The following is a 13,682-nucleotide window of genomic DNA, read 5'->3' as shown; positions in this document are numbered from 1 at the left end:
CCTCCAAGCACAAGGACAAGGACTTGAGACCTCTTTTCCATAAAGGTGGTCTCGTGCTGCCGCTGAGGGCTTCAACAGTGCCGCACGGCTAGGTCGTGAGAAGCAACCTGCAGGGCCCACGTGACCGAGGTGCCTCTCACACAGGATTCATTAGCTTTTTTCACCTAGATGCTACAGCCCTTTACTGAAAATTGCCATCCCAAGGTGGTTTTGCATAGCTAGTTGGTAAGCAGAATGTTTCTTCTGGGAACATCTTGAATCCAGTGTTTAGGGTCATGCTAGTCACTTGGCTATAAAGTGCCAGGTCAGACATGAGTCCGCATTACCTCGGTTTTGCCACCTCTTTAACTGGAGGTCTGTAGGTGGAGAGGGAGGACTGGGCTGAAGCCTCGTGCACCTTGTAAACTGGCAAATACTTCCCATCTGTGGGAATGAGTGCGGTGAGTTAATAGGACACAAGTCCAATCTGACCAATTCAGGCAACACAGAATGTATGAAGTCTTGAACCTGGTAATTCATGTAATGTTGGCCCTGGCCTGCGAGGAGGAGCTGGTGTATGGTTTCAGGGACTACCTAGCAGTGTGTCCATATTTGGGGCAAGGGTAAGGGCTTTCCTTGAACACAAGAGAAGTTATAATTTGGGTTTATTCAGTAGAGCTCCACGCACAATACCTTATAATTAGATTCACCCAAGTAGCCTTTAAATTAGTGATTCTTAGTGTCCACCCATGTGGGCTCTGGTTATACTGTTCCAGGGATCGGGGCCCACGGTTTTGTTCTAAAGTTTCCCCAGGTGACTCACGTGCAGCCACGGTCGAGAGCCACCCCTCTGTGGTCTGGCTTTCCTACTCAAACAGTGATGGGAGGACCCCTACCCACGGGTGTAGGAGCTGCTGGTCTTCATCTCCTTGGGCTGCTGTAGGAAACCACGACAGCCCGGGCAGCTTATCAACCACAGATGCTTCTGCTGGGGATGCTGGGAAGTCCAAGATCGAGGTGCTGACAGATTCAGTGCTGGGTGGCAGCCAGCTTGCTGGTTCAAAGACTGCGCCTTCCCAGGGCAGAGGGGCCGAGGGAACGTTCTTGGGCCTCTTGACAAGGACACTAATCCCATTCATGAAGGCTCTGCCCTCATGACCTAATCCCTTCCCAAAGGCCCCACCTCCCGATACTATGCCCTTGGGGGTTAGGATTTTCACATGGGGATTTTGGTGGCACACGAACATTCACGCAGTAACTGTCCCGAAACAAAACACCTCATTTCTTCCAGTCCTTGAAGTCCCAAGTGTGACATTTCACTAGGCTGAACCCAAGGCATTGGCAAGACCAGGCTCCCGCCAGACGTCCTAGGAGAATCCATGCACTTGCCTTTTCCAGGTTCTAGAGCTGTGTTCTTAGGCTTGCGGTCCCTGCCTCCATCCTCAGGGCCGGCCTCCGAGCATCCGCCGAGGGGGTCATGCAGCCTCCTGCTGCAATCAGCTTCTCCACTGTCCTGCCTTCCAGGGCACCGCGTGATTACATTCAGGGCCCCACCCAAGATCCCATGTGCAGAGACCGTTCGCCACAGAGGTGACAGCCAGAGGTGACAGGTATTAGGTGACAGCCACAGGTGACAGCCACAGGTGACAGAGATCCGAAATCTCTGGAGGCCATGAGCCTACCACAAGCAGCAGTAGGTAGAACGAAGGGAAATGCGGACTCTCAGGCCCACCTGGGACCTGCTGGATCAGAATCTGCATTTTAGCAAGACTTACCAGCACACTACCATTGGAGAAGTGTGGTCCCTCGGGGTCCTACCCAAGGAAGTGCTCATCTAAACGACAGTGGTCTCCGGCTTCTCCCTGAAGCCCCCAGCCCTAAGCACCAGGATGCCTGAGCTTTTGCTTGGTTTCCAGAGCTCGGCACAAGGCTTGCCACTGCCACTTTTTAAAGGCTGTGTAAGGGAGATAGATGTTTATGTTGTAAACATAAGCAGCTCCCCCTGCTACTCTCCCTATACATGTTTTCTTGTGGTAGCGAGTGCAATCGGGTGGGTAACTTTCTCATTGTGGCGAGTCATTTATCTTCATGTACATAAGTGAGAGGGAAGGAAAAGTGTACTGACCACAGCCCCCGGTATCCTGCTTCCCCCACGTTTAAGCAATAAGGGACAGAGGTCAGCCCCTTTAAGATGTTGATTTCACAGAAGGCAAGCAGAAAAGACCTAGTTAATACTAGATCCAAAATGAAATTAAAAATGTCTTCTGGGAATAACAGCAATGATGGGAACCTCTGAATCATAATGACCCAGTGGGAAGGACTTCGGGAATGGCCTATCCCCGGAGAGTCCACAGGAGGGCAGCAGTGCTACACCATAGAAAGACTGACCAGTTTAGTGCATGCTTTTCTGGATGAGTCTGCAAATGATGAAAGCAAAATTAAGCAGAATTAAAATGACCTGCATAGGTAGTGGACTTTTGTTTCTGGGAGTCAGTAGACTATGTTAAATCCTGCTTTTGAGTAGAAATATGCAAATGCTTAAAATACATAAGAAAGTTCATTCTCGGTGAAAACGTTAGTGGTCAGGCATTACTGTTTTCAAATACCAAAGCTATTTTCTTTAAAGCTAAAATATTTGGAAACAATGGAAATTCAGATTCCTGCCCATCGTATGTCTCTATCTCTCTTCAGCTTTCTTACAGACTCTTTGGTAGCTACCTTAAAAGCCCCCCTGTACATTTTATGCCAATTTAAAAAATATTCTATAATCTCAAGCGAAAGCCAAATACAATTTCATAAATTGTTTTATTTATGGACAACCTAATTTTCATCCAGTGTTATCAGAAAGATTGCCCTGTTTTTTCAAACCACAAATAGCCTTGTTTCGTTAGGCCACAATATCTTCTGTCTCAGACTGCATTCTGATGTAATAGGCTCAATTTGAAGAACAGCATCTTGGGGGCACCTGGGTGGCTAGTTAGGCCTCTGACTCTTGATCTCAGCTCAGGTCACGATCTTAGGGTCATGGGATAAAACCTTTTAAAAAATAAAAAACAGGGGCGCCTGGGTGGCACAGTGGTTAAGCGTCTGCCTTCGGCTCAGGGCGTGATCCCGGCGTTATGGGATCGAGCCCCACATCAGGCTCCTCTGCTGGGAGCCTGCCTTCTTCCTCTCCCACTCCCCCTGCTTGTGTTCCCTCTCTCGCTGGCTGTCTCTATCTCTGTCGAATAAATAAATAAAATCTTTAAAAAAAATAAAATAAAATAAAAAACAGCATTTTGTAAATAGAAGCCTTTACCTCTGTCTTTATGAGTTTATATGTAGAAATGGCCTGTGGAGCTTGAGAATCGCTAAGGCAGAGGTTCTAAACCTTAACTACACATTAGAGTCACTTGGGAGGCTTAAAAAAAATCCCCACTCCCAGGCCACAGCCCAGCTCAATTACAGAAGAAAACCCAGAGGGGTGGGACCCAGGCATCAGTAAAGCTCCCCAAGTGATTCCCTGTGGAACATGGTTCAGAACACTGAGGCCTGATCTCAGACACTTAACTGATTTAATTCAAATCTGCAAAACGACCAGGAAATTTTTTGCGTAAACAAAAGCAAACCCTATTTCTCCTTCAAGGAGCATGCTAAGCAACTTGGACATGATGCCGTAGGTCATGTGCTGTGACCCAACGCCCCTGGGCAGGACAGGCAGGGGCTGGGCTGGGAGAGGAGTCCTGACACATGGAGCGCTCTGGGCTGCAAGGGGCAGGAGTGGAATGCTTAGAGAAGCTGGGCCCCGGGGACAAGCACATGTCCTCTGAGATAAAGCACGCTGGAAAGAACGCATCATCGCAAGTGAAAATTCTCCAATCTACATTTTATTTTTTACAACATTTGAAGATCCAGTTTTCAAAAAATGAACAATAAAGGCCCCGACACAAACACTTTCAAATTTACATATGCTTTTTTTATGTCATTACAGAAACATTCCTAGGGAAAACTGTTTTCCTCTTAGGTTAGGAAATTGACAAGTTGTTTGACAAAGAGCATAATTTATATTCACGCATCTATGTCAATTTCCCATATAAATCTAGTAAAATGAAAAAACTAAATTTGAAGCACAAACTATGATACAAGTCCATCTATTTTCAAAAGCATTACAATCTTTGGTTGAAAAGTCTTCCTTTCAGCTTGTTACAAATCAACAGTGCCCCTTCGAAGCAAGTGTGAGGTCCCTGAAAAGTGTGTGACAACGGGGATGGTCCAGCTTCCCCTCCGTACTTCATTCCGGATTCCTGTTTCTTTCTGCTCAAGCTGATCTTCCCGAAGTCCCTCCCGGATCCCAGAGGGAAGCAACAGGTACAGTGCATCACAGGCGTGCCTTTATCTGTCAAACAGTACTTACTCTGACCCACGCTGGTTTCCCAACCACATCCTTCTCCAGGCAACGTTTCTTTGGCCTAACTTGCGCCACTAAATGTGAAAGTGCAAAACGAAACTTGTACAAGTGTCACGTGTGTTTGAGTGGCTATCCCTCCTCTGCCCCCTGGGCTTCCCTGGAAGAGACCCTGCCTGGGCTGAGGCCACAGAGGCCACAGTCTGTCCCACCTGAGCATCGGGGCTACCCCAGCTGTTGCCTTTTCCTGCCCCTTTGCACGACCGACGACAGGCACAGTTTCCTTCTCTGAAACATGTGGCTTAATTTTTACTCTGCTTTTAGCACGTAAGGTGAGCTGTCCCTACACGCTCAGATTCTGTTCCAACCTGAGGTTATGTGATGGATACGTTCCTGCAAACCTCACCCCTTTCACAGGACGTTGTCTGAAGGAAGACCTCTCTTTATTCAAGTACCGGGAGGAGAGGACCCATTGCCAGAAGTTAGAGTGGACTCTAATTTTCCTAAAGAGCAGAATCTTCTTAGAGAAAACTGCAAGGCCACAATGTTCACTGCAGCACCAGCCGGCATTCTTGCTTCGAGAGCGATGGCTCCCTGATGTACAGAAGTTTGCAACTGATTCTCAGTCCCTCATGCAGGTCTCAGACTGTTTATAGCTTCCTTAAATCACCGGGAAATTACAAATGTTAAAAAAATATATATATAATTTTACCCCATTTCGAGTATTTTCCAATAATATTCTTAGTTAAGGGAGTCAAACTTGTTCAAAATCCCAATTTTCGGTATAATGTTAAGGGCAGAAGTAGCATACACGTATGTGCAAGGCTTATTACACGAAACAATACATAAAACACATTTTAAAGTCGTTGAACGAATGATTCAAGACTTCTCAATCTTTGAATAAATAGGATCTCAAAATCTCTTTATAAATGAAATGTAATTTATCTTGCACAACAGTTCTCTAAATTTGGGTATTTCATTAAAAAAAATTATCTCCCCACCTAAATACTACATAGGATACTGTGTTGAGTTGTCCTATAAATGCAAGTGTTATTTACGGGAAAACAGGCCAGAGGTTCATACCCAAATTCATACATCGTTCAAAGCAGCATCAAAGGGTGGTGAGTACATTCAAAACCACATTAAAATGCTAGCATTATGCTTAACGGTTAAGTTCATGAGAGTGAGAAAAACAGAGAGGATATTTTTTATAGATCCTTTTCTTCCCCTTCTGGTTTTACTGATGTAACTGACATATAACATTGTATGTATTTAAGGTGTACAGCAGGAATCGATCACGCGGATATTGCAGAAGGATCAGCACAGTGAATTTAGTTGCCAGCACCTCGGTTACAAACATTTTTGTCTTCCTGATCAGGATTTTTAGGATTCACTCTTGCCCACTTGCCAATACACAACACAGCAGCATTACTGACAGGCACCGAGCCGCACGTGGATTCTGTCCCAGTATCTGCGAATCTTAAAACTGGAAGTCTGTCCCCTTGAACCTGCTTCACCCAATTCGCACCCCCCCCCCCCCCAAGAACCAGCAGTCTGGTTTCTGTTTCCAGGAGTCAGTCGTTGTTGTTGTTGTCTGGATTCTACAAATAAGAAAGATCCTACAATATTCATCTCTCTGTTGGACTTTCACGTCACTTAGCAAAATGCCCGGAGGCTCCATATATTTTGTCCTCAATGGCAAGATGGCCTTCTTTTTTTATGGCTGAAGAGTATGCTGCTGTATCTGTAGACCGTGTTCTTTCAGAATTCAGCCTTCCGTGGACACGACGGTTGTTTCTGTCTTGGCGCTTGTACTTAATGCTGCAGTGAACAGAGTGCTACGCGGGTGTCTTGTTTCCTCTGGATACATACCCATGAGTGGAATTGCTGGATCATCTGGTGGTGTCTCTGTTCTTAATTTTTTGAGGACCATTTATACAGTTTCCATAGAAGCTGTGTGAATTTACTGTAGATCTCAAAGGAAAAACCGGTGAGCAGAAACCAGTTAGTGCGTCTGTTCCGTCGGGGCCCCTGGTTTATCCTGGCAAGCACTGTATTCGGCCCGAATGTCTCCTTTCCTATAAGGCGAGGTGAAAAGTACCAAAGATAAACATGAAGAAGTACATAAATTCAAGTCCAAAGTCTATGTAGGAAATTGACAACTGAAAAAACCCCAAAACTGTAAGAGTGCATGAACTAGGAAATAAATGATTTTTAAAAAATATCGAATGTACAACTAGTTTCACTCTAAAAACCCTTCTATCCCTGTATTATATTTTTGATTCCAGAACAATACAGCAGTATGATACAGAGTACTTAGTATTTTATCGTTTCCGCTAAAACGAGGGCTACTGGGAAAGACTGGAGAGAAACACTTATTTTCCTAACACTGAAATTGTAAATCTAGCTCTGAGATGAAACTTTTGAAAAGGTAACAATTCTACCAGCCTTCCAGTTCAGCAATGCCCCACTGAGCCCTCACTGTCAAGGAAATCACTAAGAAATTCTCCTAAATAAGAGTAACATCGCAATTTTATGGTAACAATAGATATCTTCCTAAAATCTGTTATTCCAGCCCTGTGCTGTCCAAAGAAATACACTATGAGCCACATGGGTAACTTTACATTTTCTAGAAGCCATATTTTAAAAAGGTAAAGGAAGCTAGCGAAGTTAATTTTAATGTATTTTCCTTAACCCAATATACATGTTATTTTACATTTTTTTGTACTAAGTCTTAAAGTCTGGTGTGTATCTTACAGGACAACTTACATAGGACTAGCCACTTGGAAGTCCTCAGTAGCCCCACGGGACTAGCGACTATTGAACTGGAAAACGCAGGTCTGGGCCCTGCCTTAGTACAATGACTAGACCGGACAGAGGAAAGCTAACGGTGAACAGGTCAGGGGTTCACCAGTCTGCGTGCCACAGCCAACCCTCAGGGATGCCTACCCAGCCTAACAGCTAACCATGTCAGTTCTGGATACCCTAGTACTTCTCTTTCTGGGGGACGCCATCACGTAAGCCGCCACTGTCACAAAAATTCACTTGGGATCGAGCAATTTCCTGAGGACAACTGTGAGCCGTTTTATACCAGGAGTTAGGACTGTCAGTGAATTTTCCGAGACTGCCATCTTCTCCTTTTTGGAGTCAATACTTCTTTTGTTTGTGTAGTGGTGGAATCCTTTTCTTCAAATAGAATTTTAAACAGACTCCAAGGGAGGAGAAAGAGAAAAAGGATTCACCTAAATGTTAAGAAACTTGTATTTGATAGAACCACGAAGCAATTTAAAGATGGTGAAAATCTCACCCTGGATTACTAATTACAGATGTTTTACATGACCTTCGGCACCCATTACATGACCTTCAAATGTTTACAGACACCTTGAAGCTCACGACACACTGACATCTACCTTCCTGGTTGGCTTTAGCCTCAAAGGAATTCTAAGGGACCAAGAAGATTCACGGACTGGGGAGGCCCCTACTGCCACTTCCGGTCGGTCTGTTCTGTCTTCCCTTTGCTCCTGTGACCCAGGACACCACTCTGCTTTCACCAAGAAGTCGCCCTTCCTATTGGCGTCTGTCGAGTCTCCTCCCAAACTCCTGAGTGTAATGTGGGGTGTCGCCTCACATTCTAAGTGGTGGGATACGTATCTCCTCTCTTCCCGGCTGTGTAGACACACATTCTGGCACAAAGAGAGGAACACTTCCAATTCACTTCATTCAACAACACAAGGTAGATGGAGTCGAAGGGTGTAAAGCAAGGCAACTCATAGTTTTTCAAAATCTAAGGATTTTTTTTTTTGTTGGTTTCTCTTTCATACACTAAAGATACTCTGTTCATGGAAAACAGATAAATGCCTTTAAAGTGAATATTTACAAGCTAAGATTGAATGTTTTTTGGTTTTTTTTTTTTTACAAAATTAAGTAAAATATATTTTGGTTTCTGAAAAAGGGTATTTTTCCTCCCTGCACTTAAAATGAACAGATTCTATGATTATTTCCCACTGGGCTAAAAAATTCCTGCACTTTTGGATTCACAGCTACAAGAGGCCAAGGAAGCTTGACAGTCTGATAAAAGGACAATGCGGACATTACTCAGCTGGAGCCTACGTCAAAGTAAACGCCTGCCAGGACATGTTATTTAAAACAGGAATGGTACAAAAAGATCAATAATTTAGCAAAGGGCACACGAATCTAAGTGTCCTCCTTGATGTTTACAGCCAACATATCTTAGTTCAGAGTACTGATATCTAAATATTCATTGACTATTTTCTGTTCTAGAAAGGACATCTCTGAAAAGAAACACACAAAGCCGATACCTTTTAACGATACAAGCAAACCTTTCTCTCATCTCTTCTTCTCAGAGAGAATTAAATTTTACTTCTCTGTGGCTCTCACCAGTTTGGTATGTGCTGAACAGAGGAGGGGAAAAGGGCTAAATAAAACAGTCACATCAAACCAAAAGGCAGCAGCGCAGCATAATAAGTGGGATAAGATCGATGACAGGAAAATGGAAGCACAGCTGACAATTAGATTCATAAATGACAACTTTTCTGATTCTCATTTAGGAACGTGAAACAGGAATTTTGTGCAAGAAGCCACTTTCACGTTGACGTCTTACAGCTCACCCAGTCGAACAGATTCTAAATTTCTGTGCAATCTGTTTAGCCCTGAAACCATTTAGCCTGACGAGAATAACGTCAACTCTCTCTCACAGAGCAAGACTGTGTGAGGACAAAGGGTCCTGTCTCTCACACCTTAGATTTAGAGGGAATTCGCAGAGCATGTGTCCAGTTCATGCAATGCCGTCTGACAAGTCGATTTTGTAGACATTTTCAGATGCGACTTGATTCTCGCATCGAGTGCAGTTTCTTCCTGAGGCCCATCTGCTTGCCCCCGAGGGAAGACCTCTGTAAAACTGACTACCTGACATCCCATTTTCTGGGATGGATCTCAAGTTCGCTCTTTCAGCTAACTACAAAATCCTTTCTCATTTATTAGTTGTTTGAAGTATCGTGAAGAGTTTGTTGGAAGCTCAGGAATCTGAGACTCAAGTGGAGGAAAGTTCCAGTTGATTTGATCCTTCGGCTTTTGCCCCAGGTCACTATACTCCCCGCCTGATCTGGCTGCTCGATGGAGTAAATCCCAAACCTCTTAACAAGCTTCATTCAAGCACTGATGGCTTAAAAATTACAGTTACTGGCTCAGTCATTATTATAAACGTAGGTTTAAGTTAGACCAAATAATAAATATCCTCAATAGAAAAAAACGGGAAAACCGTTTCGTCACCGGGAATAAAATACATAAAGTATGTAAACAATTCTAATGGGCTTGAGCAAACTCTCGCTTCTCCGGGGACGATGTCACCAGAGTGGAGAAAATCATGCATTTATGAAACAAAATCACCACCCGTATGTGAACGCACTAATGTCAAGCAGATGCGTGTCTTCTGCAGCCGCACAGTCACGACAAGCCAGACAGGACTCAGGCCGCAGCAAAGCACCGGGCAGGGGCTGTGGGTTCCAGACGAGAAAGGAGGGCAGCAATGAGCGAAGAAAGGAACCCGGAAGGAAAAGGAAGGGGTGTGTAGGGGGGCCCATTTCACACGCCCCGGGATGCCATTCTCTTCCTCGCGGAGACTAGGGAACAGACGACCCTGGTTGAACCCTTCAGCGCGGGGCCACGATCGTCAACTATCCACGAAGTTTGTACTTGGGGACGGAGGCTGCAGAAGGGTAACCGTGTTCCCAGGTCATCACAAATACAAGTTTCCATCAAATCCATTTGTACCAAGTTTTAGCAGCAACTTGGGACGTTCTGTGCCTAGCGCCCTGCTTCCAGAGTTACCCCTAGAAACAGAGCAGGAACTGCACGCCCTTCCTAGTCTCGAGAGAAGCTTCCCAACACTCTGTTTCAGGGAGAATGTGATGGACATTAGGCCCTACAAAGAATCTAACAGAAATCTGTACTTCTTTTTTTTTTAAAGCAATGTAAAGCTAAATATGAGTCCACACACACTTTTTAAAAACATATACACAGATGTGGCATCTTTAGAAAATCCAATTATCTTAAACAGGAGAAATTTGTACTATTAAGTTTGACGGTGTTTCTTCAAATTTCAAGAATATGGGTGCATCGGTAATAGTCTCCAGCCTGGTAACTCAGAGTGTCGCCCAGGCCAGCAGCAACATCACGGGGAGCTCAGGAGACACGGGATCTCAGATCACGAATGCTACTGAAATCCTGCACCTGGGGTACACTGCTCAGAGCACTGTTCAGCTTTAAAAGACCCATAAACTCGTAGCTAGAGAGAGTGTCATTAACACCTGTTAAGGAACCTGTATTTCGATACCATGTTGTTTTAAACAAAGTAAAAGTAAGGAGCAGAGAGCTATTTTGTTTTATTTATTTATTTATTTTTTGAGAACCTACTTCTGCACAAAGCTTGTGGACTTGTAAAAATATTTCTCTGATAGTATTTCCTACTCAGAGTGCTGTGTATATGTAATTATAAATACACTGCCAATTTGGCAATCAACTATGCATATCAAGTGTTCTATAAATGTAAGATTGAAGACTCAAATTAAGGCATGATAGGTATTTTAAAAAACTAACTAAGTAGGGGCACCTGGGTGCTTCAGTCGGTTAAGCTTCTGACTTTTTGGTTTCAGCTCGGGTCCTGACCTCAGGGTGGTGAGGGTGAGCCCCACGTCAGGCTCAGCATGGAGTCTGCTTGAGATTCTCTCTCCCTCTCCCTCTGCCCCTCATGCTCGTGTGCTCTCTCTCTCAAATAAATAAGTCTTAAAAAAATAAGTAATACTTTAAAAGTCTGAGCTCTTTCTGAGTAAATAATGTATTTTTATTACATAGCCTAAGCCCGATGATTAATATATGGGAAAATATATCCCCATAAAACCATGAATACCAAAAGTCTTAAAATTATTAGTTTGATTTCAAAGATATTTTCAAAGCAATAGGGAAAAAATAAATCACTAATGATCAGAAATTTCAAAGCACCTAATTTGGTCTATGTTCCAGGATTTATTCCAAGTCTTTCATAAATGGCAAATTATTTAAAATTTAAGTTTGATGCTTAAAAACCCTATTCTGCTCCGAAGACATACACTTGTACATTTTTTTCTATCTTAAGATTCCCCACTTTTCATTTTTATAGATTAAAACACAGATAAAGTTAATAATGAGGTGCTTTGTAAATCTTACCCCTGTCAGCAAACCCCAACAGTTTTACTGCAACCTAGTAAATTAAGAGAACATAAGAGGGAAGTCAAACAGTGCTGCTTTTCCTTCCCCAGTTCAACAAGTATAAGTAACAATTCTACATAAAAACAAATCAAATTGGGTATTTGAATGAGAACCTATGTACCTTCTTACAGTTACCTAAGTTACAGAAATGGAAACTTTCATCATTAAAATTCCAAGGAATACAACTGTCCGAGTCTCCACAGTGAGCAGTTCTAAATTTAATCTTGGCCACTCGGCTAATCTAGGACACAGGGTAACGCTGGGTGGGGAAGGCCCCCCCGTGGTCCGTGATTTGCTACAGAACCTAAATCTCAAATCCCACAGAAATGCTTCTTGCAGTCCTAATAGCTAGAGCCACTCTGCACAGAGTCCTCTGGCGACAGGGACAGTAAGAGCAGCCCGAGGTCGTTTCAGTAAACACGGGCAACGGGGATGGCGCGTTCATGCAGGCACAGTTCTGAAGAAGACGGCATGCGGGACAAACAGAAAGCTGCACAAAACGATGCCAAGAGTGAGCAAGAGCATGAGTTAGAAGGAACATGATGCTTTTATTTACCCTTTCTTCTTGTGTCGACAAAACATGAACAGGATGCCTCCGAGTACCGCAAGGCCAACAACTGCAAGAGACCAGGGAACAAATGATACATAACAGAGAGTCAAGACTGAAAATTTAGCAGCAGAAACAAGTGTTGGTTGCATTCCAGTGGTCAGAACATGTTATTTTATTTAAGCACATATCTATTTATACTCCGTCTGCACTCATCACTACCTAAAGCCCATTCCCTGGAGTCACTCGAACAGTCCACAGGAAGCCAGAGAACCCTTGCTTACTTTAGAAAATTACCCAAAGCATGTTCGGGATGCAAACTCAGGGCCAATCATCCTAAAAACACATGTAGTAGTTAGGGTTTGTTACTAAGGGGACACATACATAAAAGAATACACATTTGCCAGCAAAACGCAGTGTATCACATACAAGGTCTGGCTGTTCTGGACTGGTGGACTGCATGTCAAGTTATATAAACTATAGAAGCTGAAAAGTTAAATTAAAAATCATTTAATTAAATAAAAATAATGCACTTTTTCAGAGTAATACCTTTTAAGTGGCATCAAAGTTTGGGCTACTTACAAACAGAAATAACAATCGCAGCGATGGCTCCATTGCCTGGGAAAACAATGAGAACAGTTTGAAGACTGAGCACCCAAGGTCGGCAAGGGTGGCTGCATTTCATTCTGACCAGATCACCTGTATGCTACGGCAAAGAAGTTCTTCCTCAGCCTGGTTTTAGCATGAGCGCTAGTGTGGCCAGCTCATTTTTCACAGAACCCTTGGGATCAGACCCCCCGTCCAGGCTCCACCTTGTAAGACCCTTCACAGGAACGTCCCTTTCGACTGTTCTGTGCTGTAGTTACCGTATCAGGTTAGTACAGCTTACTAGCACAATTAGAGTTCAGTAGATCAGAAGAAAACGGTCTCAAAATGTATTACTCCATTATTGTTGTTGCTCAGTATTCATTCTATCATTTGTGATTTTGGTAGAAATTCTTATTTTTTCCACAAAAGTGGGGTCTGTGGACTAAGTCATAAATAAATTTCCATCCGTCACACAGGTGTTAGGTGCAGAATCTTCAAAATAATACTTTATCTTATCATCAGCCCCTTCTGATTTTCCACCCCCTAAAACCAAGACATAATCCTAATTACCAAGGAGATTCTAAATATGTAAATGAAACACCAGGGCACATGGATGAAAATAACGCCTAGATACTTAAACATGCACTTCTGACCACCCACACAGAAATACATCACACTACTAATCTTAACTCTTAGCAATGATGTCAGGAGTACCTCTGCTTCTAAACTGCCATTATTTATTTTCAATTTCTGGAAACCAAAGCATAAAATGTCATGGTTGAGTCTGATCTTTTCATTTCATAAAAAATTATCAAGTGCTTACTGACCTTAAGATGGCACTGTTTTTACTGATACAATGACAGTCTGACTACAGTGTTCAGAGGGAAAATATAACAAGCCTCAAGAGTTATAAGTAGGTTA

The 13,682-nt window shown here is 43.4% G+C and overlaps 1 protein-coding gene across 6 annotated transcripts in view; it reads right to left on the bottom strand.

Annotated features, from left to right (window-relative positions):
* Positions 1 to 3,829: 3,829 nt before the first annotated feature.
* Positions 3,830 to 13,682, bottom strand: part of LOC123785802 (membrane cofactor protein-like) — a 38,198-nt gene continuing 28,345 nt past the window's right edge. For 4 of the 6 annotated variants that reach the window (XM_045787792.2, XM_045787794.2, XM_087857656.1 and 1 more), the window contains 3 exons: positions 12,756 to 12,791; positions 12,183 to 12,243; positions 3,830 to 6,441 (listed from right to left, as the gene is read on the bottom strand). In XM_045787792.2, the coding sequence (XP_045643748.1) occupies positions 6,369 to 6,441; positions 12,183 to 12,243; positions 12,756 to 12,791 (170 nt within the window). In that variant the 3' untranslated portion in view covers positions 3,830 to 6,368. Of the gene's footprint in view, positions 6,442 to 8,682; positions 8,776 to 11,584; positions 11,619 to 12,182; positions 12,244 to 12,755; positions 12,792 to 13,682 lie in introns of all 6 variants that reach the window. The other 2 variants (XM_045787795.2, XM_045787793.2) reach the window with 2 other exon arrangements.

The sequence above is a fragment of the Ursus americanus genome, chromosome 2, assembly GCF_024610735.1.
Source record: "Ursus americanus isolate L20-20 chromosome 2, mUrsAme1.1.p, whole genome shotgun sequence".
Classification (NCBI taxonomy): domain Eukaryota; kingdom Metazoa; phylum Chordata; class Mammalia; order Carnivora; family Ursidae; genus Ursus; species Ursus americanus.
The sequence above is the reverse complement of the archived record's forward strand: the minus strand, read 5'-3'. Positions and strand labels throughout refer to the sequence as shown.